The sequence below is a fragment of the Macadamia integrifolia genome, chromosome 3 (genome assembly GCF_013358625.1).
Source record: "Macadamia integrifolia cultivar HAES 741 chromosome 3, SCU_Mint_v3, whole genome shotgun sequence".
Lineage (NCBI taxonomy): Eukaryota > Viridiplantae > Streptophyta > Magnoliopsida > Proteales > Proteaceae > Macadamia > Macadamia integrifolia.
Genome location: NC_056559.1, coordinates 2,157,275 through 2,175,875, shown reverse-complemented (window position 1 = coordinate 2,175,875; position 18,601 = coordinate 2,157,275). Strand labels below are relative to the sequence as shown.

The 18,601-nt window shown below is 42.5% G+C and overlaps 3 protein-coding genes across 14 annotated transcripts; 1 reads left to right on the top strand and 2 right to left on the bottom strand.

Annotated features, from left to right (window-relative positions):
• Positions 1 to 50: 50 nt before the first annotated feature.
• Positions 51 to 1,270, bottom strand: LOC122074631 (cysteine-rich and transmembrane domain-containing protein WIH2-like). The gene is made up of 3 exons (XM_042639545.1): positions 1,090 to 1,270; positions 630 to 801; positions 51 to 256 (listed from the first exon to the last, which is right to left on the bottom strand). Exons 1-3 carry the CDS (start codon positions 1,139 to 1,141, stop codon positions 211 to 213), a joined length of 270 nt encoding a protein of 89 aa, XP_042495479.1. The 5' UTR covers positions 1,142 to 1,270; the 3' UTR covers positions 51 to 210.
• Positions 1,271 to 2,783: 1,513 nt separating this feature from the next.
• Positions 2,784 to 7,353, top strand: LOC122073493 (glyceraldehyde-3-phosphate dehydrogenase B, chloroplastic-like). Of its 9 annotated transcripts, none has more exons than XR_006138810.1 (5): positions 2,784 to 2,998; positions 3,054 to 3,167; positions 5,111 to 5,214; positions 5,414 to 5,484; positions 6,788 to 7,353. XR_006138810.1 is itself a non-coding variant. In XM_042638088.1 (3 exons), the coding sequence occupies exons 1-3, from the start codon at positions 2,897 to 2,899 to the stop codon at positions 5,474 to 5,476; spliced, it is 279 nt and encodes a 92-aa protein (XP_042494022.1). In that variant the 5' UTR covers positions 2,789 to 2,896; the 3' UTR covers positions 5,477 to 5,959. The 9 variants fall into 9 exon arrangements, 1 of the variants encoding a protein (XP_042494022.1); XR_006138806.1 differs by having other exon boundaries at positions 5,414 to 5,489; XR_006138804.1 differs by having other exon boundaries at positions 5,414 to 5,489; positions 6,784 to 7,353.
• Positions 7,354 to 8,018: 665 nt separating this feature from the next.
• On the bottom strand, positions 8,019 to 12,222 carry LOC122073315. 4 transcript variants are annotated; one of them, XR_006138752.1, is made up of 5 exons: positions 11,678 to 12,222; positions 11,235 to 11,389; positions 10,505 to 10,618; positions 9,723 to 10,156; positions 8,019 to 9,617 (listed from the first exon to the last, which is right to left on the bottom strand). XR_006138752.1 is itself a non-coding variant. In XM_042637881.1 (4 exons), exons 1-4 carry the CDS (start codon positions 11,928 to 11,930, stop codon positions 10,097 to 10,099), a joined length of 582 nt encoding a protein of 193 aa, XP_042493815.1. In that variant the 5' UTR covers positions 11,931 to 12,222; the 3' UTR covers positions 8,019 to 10,096. The 4 variants fall into 4 exon arrangements, 2 of the variants coding, with proteins under 2 accessions (XP_042493815.1, XP_042493816.1); XR_006138751.1 differs by having other exon boundaries at positions 8,019 to 9,830; positions 9,928 to 10,156; XM_042637881.1 differs by having other exon boundaries at positions 8,019 to 10,156.
• Positions 12,223 to 18,601: the final 6,379 nt, after the last annotated feature.

Below are 18,601 nucleotides of genomic sequence, written 5' to 3'. Positions count from 1 at the left end.
GGGGGGGGGTGAGGGGGTGTGGTAAGGAACACATAAAAAAGAGTTTCAGATCGCATCAAAAGCAATCAACCGTTAAAAAGGAAGAAGAATCTAGACAAATATATAGTTTACAGAAAATGGTCGGCATCATTATCATCGTCAAGCATCCCGAAAGTGTCGGAGTTTTCTGTCCATATCAAAGCACCTCATTCAGCTCCGCACCAGAAACCCCTAGAAGCACGCTTCCAGAAGGCAGCAACAACAAAGGGCCGCCAAACTGCAAACGATCACGCCACCAATTAAGCAAATTTTAGTTGCTTTCCTAATTTTTCTCTGTTCGTTTCTTGAAGGAGAGAGGGAGAGAGAGAGAGAGAGGACCATCTCCATACTCCACTGAGAAAGCCAACCAATAAAATCTAAGGAGTTGAGCAATCATCTCTCAGTCTGGTGGCAGGTGACAGTGGTGAGTCCCACCGCACGAATTAATGAGTGGAGAACGACTGTATCCACTATCCAGATACAGCCAAACTCCAGCCAAAGGATTTCGATAACCCAGATCCAGACTCATCTCTAATTACAAGAATTAGCGGCCACCACAGAATCACAGTGATCGCAGTGAAAGGGAGGAAAGAAAGGGATAGGGGACTTACCATCCTTCCATTAAACCGGTGCTCTGTGACTGCTGTTGTTGTTGTTGTGGTGGGTACTGAGGGTAGCCCTGCGGTGGGTAGCCCTGCGCCGGGTAGCCCTGAGGAGGATAACCCTGCGGAGGGTATCCTGGCGGAGGATAAGCGTCTTTGGGATACCCTTGGGGAGGATAGCCTGTTCATTCAACGAACCAACCAAAGATCAAGATAACAGTTCAAATTCAAGCAAGCAACTAGATCACGGTAACAAAAAGAGAAAAAAAAAACCAACGCATCATCCTCGAAACCGAGATCATTCGATCAAAACGAAGAAACAGCCAGACAGGACCAAAAGCAAAAGAAAACCAATTACCAAACCAAAACCCTAGCCTAAGATGGATGGATCCAAGAGACAGAGATAGCAGAGATCAATTAAACCAAAAGAAAATTTAGATCGTTGGTCTGAACAAGGATGAGAGGATACCTTGTGGAGGAGGGACGCCGACGGGTGGTTGTTGTTGGTTGTAGTAACTCATCTCTGGTCTGGTCGGTCAACGTTCTGGGATTAGGTTTAAGCCGTCGGAAAGAAGTGGGAAGGAAAGGGTTACTTATAGAGAGAGAGAGAGAGAGAGAGAGAGAGAGAGAGATTTGGGTATGGAAAAAAATTGAGATTTGAGAGACGAAACTACCTCCTTTCGCTTTATGGGAAGGCCCGACGAAGGCAGGCAGGGTGTTGGGTGGGCCCGTGAGGGTGTGGGAAGGGGGCGTGTAAGCGTGTTTTTTGGGGAGGAAGGTTCTCCTTATTCTTAGGTAACCCGGTAACCCGTATCTCTCAAGTTCACACCGTTACAGTGTACAATACGCGTTAGCCGTTACGTAATTAAAGTAATAAAGTCTTTGCTTAGAGCCTGTATTATTTCTTTATATATTCTTGCCCATTTTATCTTCTTTTTTTTTCTCTCTCTTTATATAAATGGGAGAGGAATAGATGATTCCCTACCGAGCCAAGATAAAAGAGAGGAGAGAGAATACCAACGGTGGGTGTACAGAGTGGTATTATTCATATAGAGTCCACGTGGTCAAACGTAAGAGAGAGAATAATAAAAATCTTCTATGAAAGCAAAATGGTTCTATGATATCGTGGTGATTCCTTTCTTATATTATATTATATTAAAAATTAAAGTAAATCCGTTTGAACATTTTACAACTAAGGCAAAACTTCACCTCTTCTATAAAAATGAAGAGTCGAATCAACAATTTCTATAAAAACCATGGAACTGGCCCCAAGGGTAGGTTGTTAACTTTTACAATTGTCCATCTTTTCAATAGTTTTGGTTGGGAACTAGGGATTCAAGGGGTACCAATGTATATAAATAGTGGTATAATTGTTAATTTAAATTTTGTTAAATTTTCTCATGTTCTTTTTTAGGAAATATACCTTCATGGCAAGTGGCAACAACCAGGGTAGGCTTTTCTTTTCTCTTCCTGCCAAACCAATTGTTAATTTGAAAATTTGTTAAATTTGGTCGTCTTAAAGTTTTTTAAGTTATATCGCTTCATGACACCAATCAGGGTAGGCGTTTCCTTTTTCTTCCAAAAAAAAAATAATTATTAATTTAATTTAAATTAAATTTTTTATTTAATTAATGTTCGGTGTTAGGTCACATCCCTTCATGGCACTAACCAGGGTAGGTTTTTCTTTTCTATTTCCATCGAATCAATCGCCCACCCCCCCCCCCCCCCAACCCACAAAGCAAGAGGTCAGCATTTGACATCAAAATCATACGAAAACCATGGCTAGTTAATGACCATGATATGTGGGCACACTAGTCTACAAAGTTGGGCTTCTTTGTTGGAAGGGAAGGGAAGGGATACTCCAATGGGAGCATCCACAAGGGTGCTCCCATTGGCCCATGCTAGCGCAGGGGCGACACAGGCAGTGGTTCTCGCAATAGCTTGGTCTTTCAACCATTAAACTGCTAGGAAGATGGGGGAAATGTATTTGGGAAAAAAAATCAAGAAGGGTGATTTGGTAATTGAAAATTAGAATCAGGGAGGAGGAAGACCAGTAGAGAGGGGTAAGACTCATGTGTGGTTTTTTGTAGTATGGAAGTTGGAACCACAGGTTCAATATTATCTTATCTGATGATTCATGTTATGATATGATATCCCAATTGTCATTTCTCACGTCTCACCACAAACTACTTTACTTCCATTTCCAACCATATAACTAATTGTTGAACATTATATGTATAAGTGAAGATCTCCCATCGCTGCTTTTAATTGCAGTCATGGCCACCCATGCAGCTCTTGTTTCCTCCAGGATCCCAAACAACACCAGGCTTATTCCTTCCAAGACTTTCCATGCTTTCCCTGCTCAATGCTCCTCTAAGGTTACTATCTCTCTGTTTTGGTTCATAAACTATCAGGATTTTAATGTTGTAGCAGAGGCTTGATGTGGCTGAGTTCTCAGGACTTCCATCAAATACTTGCTTGAACTTTGCCCACAATGCCAGAGAAGCGTCTTTCTTTGATACAGTTGCTGCCCAACTTGCTCCCAAGGTCAGCTCTGCTACTTCTATTTCTCTCGGAAATTGATCAATGGAGATTGGTTGGTTGATTGATTGGTTTATTGTTTGATAGTTTCTATCTTCCTCTCCACTGTGATCTCACCATCGCCCGGGAGGTGTTTCTGTTAATTACCCATAACACCTTCACCATACAGCAATAGTCAGATTAGCAAATTTCAGAAATGAATTGAAAATTTCAGCGATGGGGGTCTATCTCATCTGTGGGATTTCTTTGTTGGAAGGGAAGGGAAGGGAAGGGAAGGGAAGGGAAGGGGGAGGGGGTGGGGGGAAAGAAAAAAGGAAAATAGAAATTGGAAATAAACAATCAACAAGCATTTAGATTTTGTTGAGTTTAGGTTATGTTATGGGAATGCTCCAGAGAAGGAGAATGTTAGGGTTGGGTATGTCTAGTATTTGGTGGGTTCATATTATTATAATTTGACTTGTATTTATAATTGAGTCGAGTTTGGAATCCGTTACATGTATAGAGGTATAATTGTAATTGTGTGGAGATTAGGGTTTTGGGTACTCTATGTATTGTCTTTGTGGGGGAAAACCTAGACAAGCAAATTAGAGATCACTTTTTGAGGTGGAGAGTGAGGTATAGATAATTTTATAGATTTAATTAAAAATCTTTAGTTCTCTCATGTGATTGCATATTTATCACCAACAGAGAAGCGAGAGCCTTGTATAAGTTGAGTGAGAAGCTAGCAGTGTCCAACCCACTCTCCTTTCTTTCTCTGAGAATTTTTTTTGACAATGCAGTATTGGTAGTCGATGGGGGGATTTCTTCTCACAAATTCCAATAACGTTCCACCAATATGCTAGTGTATAGTGCACCTCTACACTACAAGTCAAATTAAATTATTTTTTGTGGCATTGTAGCTCCTAAGCTTTGGCCATAAATTATTTTATGTTTTGATATCATCTTTCTTCTAGTTAGAGCTGTCCCATCTATAATCTTGGCTCCGATGCAATCGTTCATGCTATGGTCCAATGCCCTTTTGCTGTGTTTTGCTTTCTCCTCATTCTCTTATAAGATTAGGTCTCGTTTCTTCAGAACAGGCTTGTTAAGTTTTGTATTTGAATTGTATCTCTGGAAACTCTATCTTCTAATGAGGCTTATGAGGAGAAAGCGATTTGGTATCATGACATGTGAGATTAAGTTGTAATAGGAAACTATTATCAAATGTGACAAATATTGAACAGAAATACAAACTCTCTCGGTAATAGAGGTTAACATTGTATGTGAATCCCCTAATAGAGAGTAGAGATTGATATCACATGTAGTTTCTACAAATTAAGATTGGATCGGCCACGCCAGCACGTTGGCGATAGAGATTGAGGAGTGGAACTCTGTTGATAAGCCACAAGGTGCTTTTGATGCCTTGAAATCAAGTCCAATGGGCATCACTGATGTGGATAGAATGGAGACATCGTAGTCAAGTAATCTTTAGGAAATCTCCCCCCTTGTGCCACTACAAATGCTTTTGAGTTTGTTGTTACAAAGTATCTACCATCTTGCATTCCTTGGTCCCTTCGATTTTTGTTTTTACATTATTTTGTGTTGGGGCCTGCCGGCTTGGTTGTCAAGGTGATCTACAAAGTACAATTAAACCTGTTGGTGGCGGATATTTGTTTTATAATTTCTCATTTGACCTCTGTATCGTCTTGTTGTATTCCTCGCTTCAATGTAGTGGCTGTAATTTTCCTTGTCCTGTTGATTTATTTAAAAAAAAAAAATAATAATAATAATAATAATTTTCAAAGAAGTTAATCTAAAATGATATGATAAATCGAACCCTTATTCAGAAAGTATGAGAGGTTGACATTCCTTCTTGGGGTCAGGAGTTTTTCGATGGAAAATTCACATCTACCATCAATTATGGATCCGACATATATTTTTAATACCTGTATTTTGTTTTTTAATTGAAGGGATTGGAAACACTGTAGAAAGTTCAGTTTCTAGAAAAACAAAGACGACGAAATATTCTCAGACTAGGAAGGCCCTCTCCCTAGTCCCTACTGGCAAGTAAGAGGTATTGATCTTTTTCTATTCCTTAGCTTTTCGATCTATAGAAAATTAATGGCTAAAAGACATAGTCCTCAAAAGAAATTTATAAGACTCAATTAAAAAATATATATATATATATATATATATGCCATTATTATACTATATTGACAAGAAAAGGATCCGGACACTGTTGATGATTTCGAGGTGTTTCGTCGCTTTATCAGGTCTTTGCGTTTGAAGTGATTTGGAGTTTGGAATCGGATGCTCATATTCTGACAACTAGCTAGGGCGAGTGGTAAGGTAAGATTCTCAGGAATTGATTAGTTTTTTCTTTTTTCCAAGTAATGGGGTACTACCAAGGTTTTAAAACTCGGTATCGGTGTTAGTCACCGTCGAAACCGATACGATATGAACCGATATCGATAAGGATCGGTCAAGGATCCGTCAGGAATCGGAAATCGTACAGTTTTCCTGGCTCGGTCCCGTATCAGTTAGTATCGGTCATATTTTTTTTTTTTAAATCTAAAAAAATTCAGAAAAATGAAAAAATCAAAATGAAAGAAGGAATTAAAAAAAAAAACCCTAAAAAATAAGTTAATCCAGAGGATGTTTTCACACTTTCTATGTACAATAGTTCTGTAGGTCTTGGGTGGAGGACGAGGGAAGGGAGAAGAAGGTAGCAGTTATCCACAGCCAAAGGCCGAGAGGTTCTCTTGAGCTTTGAACCTTGAATCCAAAAGTTGAAAAATAAAGTTAAAAGGGAAAAAAAACGAAGGAAAAAGTCTGCAGCGACTCCGTGTTGGGAACCTCAATTCTTCTCTACAGCAGAAATATTTTAGAGACGGAGGGAGAGATTAGGGTTGGTGAGGGAGGTGGAAGCGGACCTGAGACATGGGCGATCTAATTGCAACACCGTGCCGGCAGATTCCCCCTCGACACCTCTCTGCCGTCGGATCTCGACACAAGGCATGTGGCTTTCCTTGATATATCCCACATGAGTGTCCCGGCGAGAACAGCCCCCATCAAGATCGTCGACGACACAGACAATTCCTCCGATGAAATCCAGGTCAATTGATCTGAGAAAGATCTAGGGCTTCTATAGTTTGACCACGGAGGGTTTTCCATAAAAAAGAATCATTGGAAAGGGAAAAGGGGTTAGAAAAAAAAAACCCTAGATCTCTCTCTCTCTCTCTCTCTCTCTCTCTTCTGTTCGTCGTTTAAAAAAATATTTTTTTAATGAATCGGGTCGGATCGGCCGATCCGAATCGGTATCTGATACCAGGACTACACCGATACCCGTCTCAATATCCGTCAGGTATCGGGATCGGTCTTAGCCGATGCCGATACCGATACTTGATTCCATATGTCACTGGTAGGTGGTAATAAAATAAGGACGAAATGGAAGTAAAGAAGCAGATTAACGGAAAAAAAACCGAAAGAAAATATAATGATAAATAAATAAAATTCATAACGGCAACTGCTTAGCCCGGTTGGTGAAGCTAGCTAGGGTGCATTAAATTAAGTCCACATCAGCAGGAACTCGAGACCCTATAGGTGAGTCATGTTTCTTCACTTCTATGTTGTTGATCGGCAGGTAGGTGTATAGCTATGCCATATTGCCATGGCTTCTCTCAGCTTCGTGAAGGGTACAGCTGAGAATCTGAGGACAAAAAATTACATTCTAACCACCACTCATAATGAGAAACGAAGATGGCATGGAGTTTCAGAAGACTCTTGAAATCACAAGGCAGAGTGGAGTAGTAGCAGCACCATTGGCGGAAGCAAGGGCAACGACTATGGAAGTAATAGTAGCAATGATGGAGTTGCAGCTTGCAGCTTGCAGCAGCAGCAACAGCAACAGCAACAGCAACTATTGAGTGAAGAGAAAGGTGTAAGGTGTCCGGACAACTTGGTTAACAAAAGGCGGAGTGAGGGGTAGGTGCAACGTTGTGCTACATTGATGGTGACCAAATCCGAGAAGGAGAGAGACAGTCAACCAAACTTGGCTCGGGAAAAGCTCTCAAATTGGTGTGATTAAGACTTGTCTTGCTATTTTTATTCATAAGCAAGTGTACATAAATTTTTACCATATTTTTTACTTGACTTGACCAAGTCAAAACCTAATTTTTCAACTATAATAAAACCACCATGGGCATTCAGAGTAGTTGTATGCTCACCCCCACCTTAAGTTAACATTTTATGGATGAGTTTTAGTCAAATTGGAATTAGCCAACTTAAGAAATAAAAGCCTTGAAAAATCATTAAAAATGAATTATTTAATGGCAGTCAATTGTTGTATTCCCTCTAGTTATTTAATGCAGGGTTAACTTTTCTTTTCAAGGAATTGAAAACAATTTTATACAGTATAACAAGAATTTCCCTTTCTAAAAGAATGGAAAAGTGTCTCCAAATTGAACGAAGGTTATGTCATTTCTCTATCTCTTGTCAATGTCTCTCTTCCCCCACACTGTTGACAAAAAATCTGATGCTCTCCACTTTTGCCGGCTTCCATCATGCCAATTTAGAGAACACTCTACTAGAAAAGAAATAGATGATTGAAAAAAACAAGTCTCTTTTGTACCCTCAATGGCTTTGTTGATTATGGGTTCAACCTCAAGGTTTTCAAGACTTCGGTCCCTTCACCACTTTAGCTTTTTCTAAAGTGGGATTGGAATTGCATTTTTCTATATATTTATTCCTTCGTTCTGTCATTACAACCATTCTAATCCCCCCCAAAAAAAGACTTGTATCTGATAACGAAGATGATTGAAAAAAATCCAAGAGAGTATACCAATACAAGGAAAGGCATGTATCTGATAACGAAGATCATTGAAAAAATTCAAGAGATTATACCAATATAAGGAAAGGCAAATGATTGAATGTGTAAAAAGTTCGAGAGCAATCATTCTCTGGTGCGGTGAGGATTTTTATACAAAGTTCGATACTTAGTAGTCAATCTGGACCATTTTATATATATATATATATATATATAGATGATTTATTGCAAAGGGCCTAAAGCCAATGTTTTAGAGTTAAATAGCTCTAAAATCTAAGGAATGGATGACGGCCAAACTATCTCGGCCGTTAGAGATAGGGCTTTCCAGGCAAGGGAATCAGCATCATAGTTATGTTCCCGTGAAACAAAAGAAAATGAACATTCTTGAAGGGAGGATGATAAGTAGAGAATGTCCTGGAAAATGGGAAGCACCTCCAAAATTGGAGTAGTGTGATTCTGAAGAGAGGTGATAAAATCCTTGTTATCCGATTCAACAATAACTTTCCAACTGTCTTCTCCAGTTGCAAAGAGCAACCCTTTCCTGATTGCCAAAGCCTTTCTTGTAATGACTGAAGTAAAGTGGGTTGGCTGAAACTGCAAAAAGAGATCTACCAAACAAATTCCGATAGATAAATCCCACTCCACTTGTTGTTTTATCATGAGATAGAGCTGCATCACAATTCATCTTGAACACACCCACAGGAGGGGGTAACCAAGTAGGACGGGGGAAAGGGTTGAGGTACCCAATTGTGAATGAGTTTGGTTTCCATGAACCTGATAGAATTTATTATGTGCAATGGCTCTTGGCTGATAACCTCTGCTGGACTCCAACTGTGATTGAAAATCAAGTCGTTCCTTGCCTTCCAAAGGTACCAACAAATAAAAGATATATGGCTTATTATCGTGTTAGTAGCAGCCTTTCCCATTTCAAATAGAGAACCCCAACTCTGAATCCATGGAAGAATAGATGGGTTATCATACTCATGCATCACCAAATCGAGTGAACATCCAAAACCACACCGCTCTAGAGAAAAGACAACCCAACAAAATATGATCAATTGACTACGGAGAGGCCCCACATCTGAGACAAGAAGGGTCAAAAGGGAGTTGCCGGATTTGATGAAATCCTTCACCTGTTGCGAGGCCTTGAGCACATGCCTTCCATAAGAAGGATCTAATATTTGGCAGTGTCTTGCATCCCCAAATATGCTTCCAGATCATAGAAGAGATTGAGTTCCAGTTCTTATGGTGGGAGGAAGATGGGTGAGAACTCTCAATCTCACCTGGTTCATCAGAAAGAGTATGATAGGCTAATTTAACATAAAAGACTCCCTTCTTGTTGGCTGCCCAAACAAAAGTGTCCTCCATAGGGAATAAAGGAATATTCAATTTAAGAATTGATGCCTTGTCTTCAGGATGGAAGAGTGTATTCAGCAGATCGACCTTCCATATTCTGTTCTCGGTGTCAATGAGGTCTGCAACATGGGTAATGTGGCAGTCCAGGGGCTTTGAATGTTGTAGCTTGAATCCTTTAAGGGAGGGAAGCCATGCATCATCCCATATTTTGATACAATCTCCTTTCTCCACCTTCAATAAAAGACCTTTCACAAGAGTTTCCTCCCTTTGATGATGCTGCGCCAAGCGCAAGAGGGCTGGGAACCCAATGAAGCATTTAGAAAATCAGTTGTCGGAAAATAAATAGCACGCATGAACTTAGACCACAGAGAATCAGGGTTACTCCACAGTCTCCAAGCAACCTTGGTGAGCAAAGCTTTGTTTTGCAAGGATGGCTCTCGAAGCCCCAAGCCACCCTTCTCTTTCGAATGGCACAATCTACTCCAAGAAATCCAGTGTATCCTCCTTTCCTGCCCCGATTGACCCCATAAAAAATTAGAGCAAGCTTTCCGGATATGACTATGATAAGATGATGGCAGTTTGAAATGGGATGAGACAAAACTTGACCTTAATAGAGCCACTAATTTCAAAAGAGTTTCACGCCCAGCAAAAGAAGAGCAATTGCTCTTTCCACCCCTGGATACGTTTCAGCGTTCTATATTGGGTCTCTTGAAAAAGTTGTGCTTTGGCAGCACCAAATTGTGTTGGAAGACCTAAGTACTTCATCTGGCCATTATCATATGTAATTGTGAAGACCCAGGAGAACCACCGTTTGAATTTTGGAGCAGTGTTTGGCCTGAAGGTGAGCATGGACTTTTTCAGATTAACCAGTTGGCTACTAGCTTTGCAATATAAATCCACACAAGCTTTCAAATTACATACTATTGAAATAACTACATCAACATGCGCAGGTCAAAATGCCGCACCAAAGATAACCTCCGGTCTTGTGGGTCTAAAAATAGTTTTGCCATCATTTATTGATTAATTAATTTCTATTTATTTATATCTCGTCTGTAGTTTTTTTTTTTTTTTTTTTTTTTAGGGGAGGGGTGATGGATGAAACTTGAGGTAGAAAGAAAGGTGTGGTGGAGACATATACAAGGGAGAAAAATAGAGGTGAAGATGAACTTTTTCAAGTTCCAACCTCTGCAATGCTTTGTAATGCCGGTCGCCATTGCCCACCGCCAACATGATGCCTTCCCCCTTTGTGACCGCCATTGCTTCTACCGCTTGATAGGTGAACATCCGACTTCTTGACCTGGGAATCAAGTGTGGATGGGAATGAAAGGTAATTAATCAATGCCCCCAAAAATGAAAATTTTGTAGAAGTGACCATGTTGGAAAGAAATCTCCAATTGAAATCTTTATTTTTGCCACAATAATGAATGATATGGCAATTTTGATATGGTCCATACAGGATTACATGTCAAATTTCAAAGCCTAATTTAATTAAAAATCTCCCCGGTGTGTTGACATGCATCTAATTGTATATCTATATCAACTGTGTATTTTCCTTTAGCTTTGGATTTTTCAAAACTCACCACTTCCCAAATTTCGATTGAACCATAACCCTATATGTGAGTAGGAAACCTTAGGGCTACTTCTCTACAGAATTTAAGCCCCACCTCAACTACAAGCGTGGCAGGTTCTGGAGAAAATGTTTGGCCACTCAAGGTGAAGAGAGAATATCTTCATACAAGGTGCACATACCTCTCCTCCGTCCAGGGCTTAGGCCATTGCCATTGACGAGTCTCCAACCTCCCTCATCCTTTGTTAGCAGTAGACTAGTATAGTGTGTGAAAAAAAAAACAACACAACGACGACGAAGGAAGAATAGACGACTCCTCAGAAAGAGATGTAGCTGTTTTACTTACCTTAACCGAAACTGGAATATCGGACTCGGACTTGGACGGCGGCGGCGGTGGCTTCGCAGCTCCACGGCGGTCTTTCCTCCTATTGACTACCGTCGTCTCCTTGATCAGCCTCCCCAACTTCACGCTCTTTGTAGCAGCGAATTCCTTCAGCACCTCTGCAACATTCCCATTCCCCTATATAAATCACTTTCCCCCCTTCTTATACACAGAAAGAAAGAAAGAAAGAAAGAAACGAAAAACAGACCCCGATGATGAAATGTGAAAATAATCTCCAACCCCACCCCCTAAAAACTGAGAAGAAGAAGGGAAAAAAAAAAAGGGGGGGGGGGGGTCGGGAGGAGGGGACAAACCCTGTCATAGGGTGATTTATAAAATAAAAAGGTAAACAGATAGGATAGTTAAAAGGGTGGAGATTGGTTTAGTAATTAAGAGAATGACAGTACCATCGAAGGTGATGAGGCGATAAACCTGGCCGATGTGGAGAGTATCGTCGGGACGAAGAAGCTTGAGATGCCTTATGACGGGAGTCGAATTAGGTTTGGCGTTGTGGGAGGTTACGTGGAGTGCAACGTAGTGGCCAGGGTTGGAGTTCATCACCTCCTGCACGCTCAACGACCAGTATATCCTCTCTGTCTTGTTCCCAACTGGATGTTGTATCACCACCGACGCTGCCTCTGCTGCTTGACAATTCCCCATTCCTCTTTCTCCGTCTCCTCTGTCACTCTCTCTGTCCAAGTCGATTCGATCTGATCTACTCTTCACTCTCTCAACAGTTTAGCTCTAATGCCTCGGGCGGGGAGGAACGGTTTCTTGCAAGAAACGTAACGAAGAGTGACGACCTCCCCTCCCCCTGAGTATCTGACAGGCAGAGTCGTAACGCCAAAATTTAATCTTAAGCTGTTCAGCTCAACAAAAGATCTTCTACAAGCAAACCGACAGTTTCCACTTTCAAGTTTTGTTTCTCACCCTTTTTTAGTGTTTTAAACGGCCCCCAGGTTGAAATCGTCTGCAATTCCGATCTCGTACAATTCCGTGCAATACCACCTTCAGGGGATGACACGTGTATTGATACCAATACAATGGTCCAGATCTGGTACAACTAATAAAACATTAAATCAGTGAAGAAGCATTTAAATCAGATCTGGACCATTGCATTGGTATCAATACACGTGTCACCCTCTGAAGGTGGTATTTCACGGAATTGTACGAAATCGAAATTATAGACGATTTTTTTCCCCCCCAGACGTTTCTTCTTTTAAAAACAAAATGGGAGAAAATCCGACGGTTTTCCTTTCGGAGGTTCAGATAACAACGACAGTCGATCTTGATCTTGTTTTACGAAGGTAAGGTGCTTCATTCTGAACTTTTTCGTTTTTCCATTTTTTTCCCTTTCTCTGATCGAGAATGAAGATTTGCCCCTCACTTGGATCCATATGATTTAGGAAATAGATCCTGCTCCGCCATTAATGGACATAGCTGATCTGATTGAATGAATTCAATCGCTTTACATTCTCCGAGACGGTAGGGCTAAAATCCACGGATCTATCGCTGCAACCGCGAAGAGTTCCACTAGAATCTTCAGTAAAACCAGTTAGAGGAGAAACAGGAAATATATGGTCTTCATGTGTTACTAACAAGAAGAAGAGGAATGCTTGAAATGAACCCAGTTTCCCCAGCTAAGCGGCATAAATTTAGCAAGGTCACTGGTGAATTGTGTGATTCATGATTTTCACATGCCAACTACCTGACCTGGCCACCTGTGTCGGTGTTACCGCGCGGCGATTGCTGGCGAAAGAAAGAGACTCTAAAGAGAAACGCTGCTACCCCTAGGGGTAGGGGTAGGGGTAGGGGTAGGGGTGTTAATTCCAAAGGATCAAAATCCTCTGTTTTTCTCCTCCATGTTTTTCCTTGTTTTGCTACCTGTAGAACGTGACACATGGACAACAAGAAGATCGGTCAAGATTGAGTGAGGATTATTATATCCGGTGCGTTGGTCTTAAAGTTGTCCACGTGTCGTGTTCTACAGGTAGCAAATTAAAGAGAATCGCTGCGAAAAATAGAGGATTATTTTCCAATTCCAAAACCCAGGGAATCAGATCGGAAAAACCCAGAACGGACCTGGTCCATTTATTTAAACTGTCGGGTTCAAGCACTACCCAACCGATTAACATTCGATGGTTCCTGGTGCGAGGGTGCTACTGTTATCGAATAGACATACTATCAAAAATGACCAATTAATAGTCTGATTCAATCAATATGTTTATAGCATGTTTAAAGATAAATGTCTATTAAACCTATTTAAAGTATGCCTAAAGAAAATTATATATATATATATATATAAATATATTTTTTTAATGAAAGCCTAAAGCTTGTTTAACCCGACTAAAAAATTGATACCACGTGCCCCAATTGATGTTTCATTCTTGGTCAAGTTTTGGATGGTTAGGGAAAAAGATCAATACATGGCAAATCAGCCTTAAAACTTCACAAATAATTAATCCAAATAGTTCTTTATAGTTGTGTATATCCAAAAATTGACTCATTTAGATCAGCAATCGTTGTGGACTTATGGGAGAAAAGTGCTGGATCGAATAGGAAAATGGGTGAGTAAAACATGTTTTCCCGATTTATACACTAGAAAAAATATAATAAATTCATACTCATTGATGCGGTAAAAATTGACCGGATGATCTTCCCTGTAGCTCCTGGTGCTTTGGCCAACTTGCACAGAAGAGATGACAGGGGAGAGCCGGACTGACCTGACAGGGACTCTTCGATGCCTAAGTCAGATCTTTCCACAGCAGATGCTCAAGTGAGTTTTTCCAGTAAAAGGAATGAGTGATTGATCTCCTATGATGGAGGCTTACCTTGGTATTTATAGGTTGCTGATGGAGAGAGAAGGAGGGGCATTTGTGGAGAGTCCAGTTTAGGCGTAAAGTCCTTAAGGGGAGTGGCACTATGATTCTGGGAATATTCTGGGTTTCAGGGCATATTTTGAGAATATTCCCCATTGATCTCGGAGGTGCAAGTCGTGAGAGGGGTGGACGCCTCTGATGACGTGTAGTGGATAGAGTCATGCCCCTATGATCAGGGATCACTTCCCTTGAATGTAGGAGTGGATGTGTGCACGTTTTCAGGTGCATTACTTGACTGTGCTGAGCCAAGGTGATAGGTTGGTTGAGCCGAGGTGACTGATAGCACGGCCTGATTGAGGGCCGAGGTGATTGATAGCACGGCCTGATGGAGGGTCGAGGTTGTAGCACGACCTGATGAGATACCGAGGTGGCATCATGGCCTGATGAGATGCTGAGGTGGCAGCACAGCCTAATGAGATGCCGAGGTGGCAGCACGGCCTGATGGAGGGCCGAGGTGGCAACATGGCCTGATGGAGGGCCGAGGTGGCAACACGGCCTAATGGAGGGCCGAGGTGGTAGCACGGCCTGATGGAGGGCCGAGGTGAAAGCACGACCTGATGAATGGTCGATGTGGCAGTACGGCCTGATGGAGAGCTAAGGTGGTAGCACTGCCTAATGGAGGGCTGAGGTAAAGCACGGCCTGATGGAGGGCCGAGGCGGCAGCACGGCCTTATGGAGGGCCAAGGTGGAAGCACGGCTTGATGGAGGGTCGAGGTGGCAGCACAGCCTGATGGAGGGCCGAGGTGGCAGCACAGCCTGATGGAGGGCCAAGGTGGAAGCACGGCTTGATGGAGCACGGCCTGATGGAGGGCTGTTTGTGGGAACATTTACAAAAAGTCACCTTGGACCAATGCAATTAAGGAGTGAGAAGGTCGTTTCTTCTACGACAACACGAGTAAGATCCACCCTCGAGTTAGCACTTGGACGTCCCCATTCTCCACCAATGGCAGAGAAGGAGAATGTCCCAGTAGAGACTCCTCCACAAGGACCCCAGCAAACCAGGCCTGATGCGCAAGTTGCCCAGGGAGAGGAGGATCAGCGTGAGCAGAACCCTCAGCTATCTCGCCATATCCCATCATCCCGGGTAACTCACCCAAACATGGAAGAGCAGATGCAAAGCCTGTAGCTACATGTGTTAGTGACAAACGCACTAGTGCGAAACTTCATACGTCAGTTCGGCTCGGCACTTCTAGTGCCACGGACTAGTTCAGCTCAGCCGCCTAGGCCTGTTCCAGGCAGACAACTCAACAATGAATCTCTTGACAACAGTGTCACCCCTCAATCAACAGTAAGGAGGGGGTCGGTCAGAACGTCATGCACTGCTCACTCAGTACCACCCCTCTCTCCTACCGAGGGGTGCAGGCAAGGTCCTGTTCTTGCCCATAACGGAAGAGCTCATTGTTCCACGTGTCATCAGAGTCCAGAGACACATGATGCCCATAAATCCCCACCTCGGGTAGGAAGATGCCAGCTGTCACCTCAAGGACTCACTAGAGGCGCATGCCTGCACAGAGAAGAACGACAAGATCAACCCCATAGGGGTCAGACCTCACCCATCAGGCTGACCAGTGGCACACCACGGCAAGGCCAGGATCGGCTTGGTGGTCACCAAGGCCGAGGAAGAAGCCTCAGAAGAGGTAAAAGGGCACGACGATCCCCAGATCACCTAGCCAAGGTGAGAAGGGACAACCTGGAGAGCCGCATCCAGCGCCTCACTAAGCAAGTAGAAGGAATGCAGAGGCAAAGGCACCTGGCCAACATAACTGTAACTCCGGCTCATAATGCACTATCCGACGAACTGATAGGCACCGAGCTGCCTCCAAATTTTGTGATACCTATCTTCAATGGATATGACGACACCACAGATCCCTATGATCATCTGTTGTACTATTGCTCGACCATGACGATTCATGGTAGGTCAGATGCCATTCTCTGCTGAGCCTTCATAGCCTCATTAAAAGGAGCTGCACTGGTATGGATGTCGAACTTGTGGCCACGGTCCATCCGCAACTATGAAGAGCTGACAAGAGCATTCCTCACACGTTTCCAAGCAAGTATGAAACAAAAGCAAACTACACAAAACGTGATGAACATGAGGCAGAGAGCGAGATAGACTATAAGAGAGTTCCTTGCCCGATTCACCAAGGCGACACTGGAGGTAAAAAACCTACCGGAAGGAGTGGCGTATAGCACATTGTGCAACGGGGTAATGCACCCTGATTTGGTCCATTCTCTGGCCCTTGACATGCCAGAAATAATGCCCGAGCTATTAAGACGATGCAATCAATACGCCAACATGGAGGAAATCCTGGCCACCAGAGGGATAGGTGATCAGTCAGAGAAGGAGAAGAAAAGGACTCTGAGACCTAGGGACGATTCTCGCCAGTCGAAGAAGAACATAACAGATCGACCACTTGACACAGCTGAACCTAAGCAATATGAACTTAATTGTTCCTGAACAAACTTGCTCTTAGAGATCCAAGATCAGAAATATTTTCACTGGCCCAAGCCAATGACAGCTAAACCAGAGGAGAGGAACCTCAACCGGTATTGCCGATACCACTGAGACCATGGACATGACACTGAAGACTGTAAGTCTCTAAAAAGGAAAATTGATGAGATCATCAAGGCTGGATACCTCAACAAGTATTTGAAGTAGAAATATGGTGGGAACTGGCCTGAGCTGAGGAGAGATGATGCTAGGCCGAGCCAAGATAGGGCCGAGCCGTCCAAGGAACCAGCCTCGGACCGAGCTGACGCTTACGATAACCATCTCGTGGGTCCTTCTATTCTAACAATTATGGGTAGACCCACGATGGAATCAGTCAGAAAAGCCAAAGCCCACGCGTGGTTCGTATGCATCACGGAACAGCCTGTCAAAGCCCTCAGAACGGATCCACTCATTACGTTCTCTGACAGAGATCTGGAAGAGTTGAACTGGCCTCACAATGACGCTGTCGTAGTTCAATTAGTGGTGGAAAACCACCCCTTCCACAGTGTCCTAGTGGACACAGGAGCCTCCGTTGACCTCATGTCCTATGAAGCCTTCACAAAACTAGGGCTTGGCACTGGGACCCTAAAGCTAGCTCCAGGACCCTTGTACGGATTTTCAGGCACACCAGTAGAGCTGGAAGGAGTTGTAGACTTGCCCGTAACCATCAGACAGGGAGCTCAGAGAGCCACTACCAAGGTTTCTTTTATGGTTTCCAAGATCGCCTCACCCTACAACGTAATCCTTGGCCGACCTGGTCTCAATGGCCTTGGGGCGATTGTGTCCACTAAGCACATGAAAGTCAAATTCTCTGCCAGCAATGGAGTTGGTGAATGCAAGTCCAGCCAGAAGGAATCTCGGGAATGCTATACAAACTTCATAAAATCTGTCAAGAAACCATGCTCGGGCCTAGCATGTACGGTAGAAATTGTTAATTGCAGAGATGAAAGCCTCCTGACCCAACCCGACCCGACCCAAGCCAGTAGAACAACTGCTTATTGTCCCAATCACTGAGGCTAGTAGATAGTTTTATCAGTAGATTGCATTGAAATCCCATCGATCGGGTGTTAGTCTTATAGATTTTATATTGTCAGCACCTTAGCTTCCATATCTCAGTTATTCAATTTTATTCAAGGAGCGGATTAGATTCTATTTCGAAGCAATGTATTTGTCCCAAGTGCATACCACACATCAATATACTATGAAGCTTCTCCCAAATATCTGGCTCTTCTAAGGAAACAAAGACCTTAACAATTAAGGCATAAAGACAAGCTACAACTTGGTAGCATCTAAGACCGAGCTAGAGCTCGGCATCATCTAAGACCGAGGTACAAGCTCGGCAGCATCTAAGACCGTGCTCAAGCTCGGTACTATCAAGACCAGACCCTAGTTTGGCAACTCAAGCCCTTACGCATTAAGGCATGCAATAGAATTGGCGCTCATCCTCATACAGATTCTCGGTAGTAACATTAGTTAATAGGTATCATAGGTTTAGCATGAATATGTTTATATTTGATCAATCAATTTACAGTCTATAATAATTTTATAATTGAGTTTATATTAATTAGACTAATTGGTCTATAAATGGATTATTACTCAGGCCTTAAGAGCATATCATAAATGGTCGGCTATTGGGCTTGGTCTGGCACCCATCTAGGTTCTGCTAAGGCCGATTTTAACCGAATATTAATTGGTCTAGGACCCAACACCTGATTGTTTACTAAATAGTCGGTCCATATTGGGTTTTAACTTTTAACCGGTTAGTGGAGTCTAGCATATGTCGTGGCAAGGTCACGTGTTCGACCCTCTTCACCTTATCTAGTAATATATCTAGTAATAGCAAGTTAGGTTAAAGAAAGCACTGGTAAAATAAATTGTTGAAAATTTTAATATCACTCCCCCACATTTGGCCCTATATTTTTTACCATTTTTTTTTTTCAAATAATTCCCTGCTTTTAAAA

Coding starts and splice junctions, on each gene's coding strand:
- LOC122074631 (XM_042639545.1), bottom strand. CDS start 1,141: ATGAGTTACTACAACCAACAACAACCACCCGTCGGCGTCCCTCCTCCA. Junction 802..1,089: donor CGGCGTCCCTCCTCCACAAG/GTATCCTCTCAT, acceptor TTGAATGAACAG/GCTATCCTCCCCAAGGGTAT. Junction 257..629: donor ACCGGTTTAATGGAAGGATG/GTAAGTCCCCTA, acceptor GATCGTTTGCAG/TTTGGCGGCCCTTTGTTGTT.
- LOC122073493 (XM_042638088.1), top strand. CDS start 2,897: ATGGCCACCCATGCAGCTCTTGTTTCCTCCAGGATCCCAAACAACACC. Junction 2,999..3,053: donor CTGCTCAATGCTCCTCTAAG/GTTACTATCTCT, acceptor ATGTTGTAGCAG/AGGCTTGATGTGGCTGAGTT. Junction 3,168..5,413: donor CTGCCCAACTTGCTCCCAAG/GTCAGCTCTGCT, acceptor TCGCTTTATCAG/GTCTTTGCGTTTGAAGTGAT.
- LOC122073315 (XM_042637881.1), bottom strand. CDS start 11,930: ATGGGGAATTGTCAAGCAGCAGAGGCAGCGTCGGTGGTGATACAACAT. Junction 11,390..11,677: donor TCGCCTCATCACCTTCGATG/GTACTGTCATTC, acceptor GGAATGTTGCAG/AGGTGCTGAAGGAATTCGCT. Junction 10,157..10,504: donor CATTACAAAGCATTGCAGAG/GTTGGAACTTGA, acceptor GCTCACCTTCAG/GCCAAACACTGCTCCAAAAT.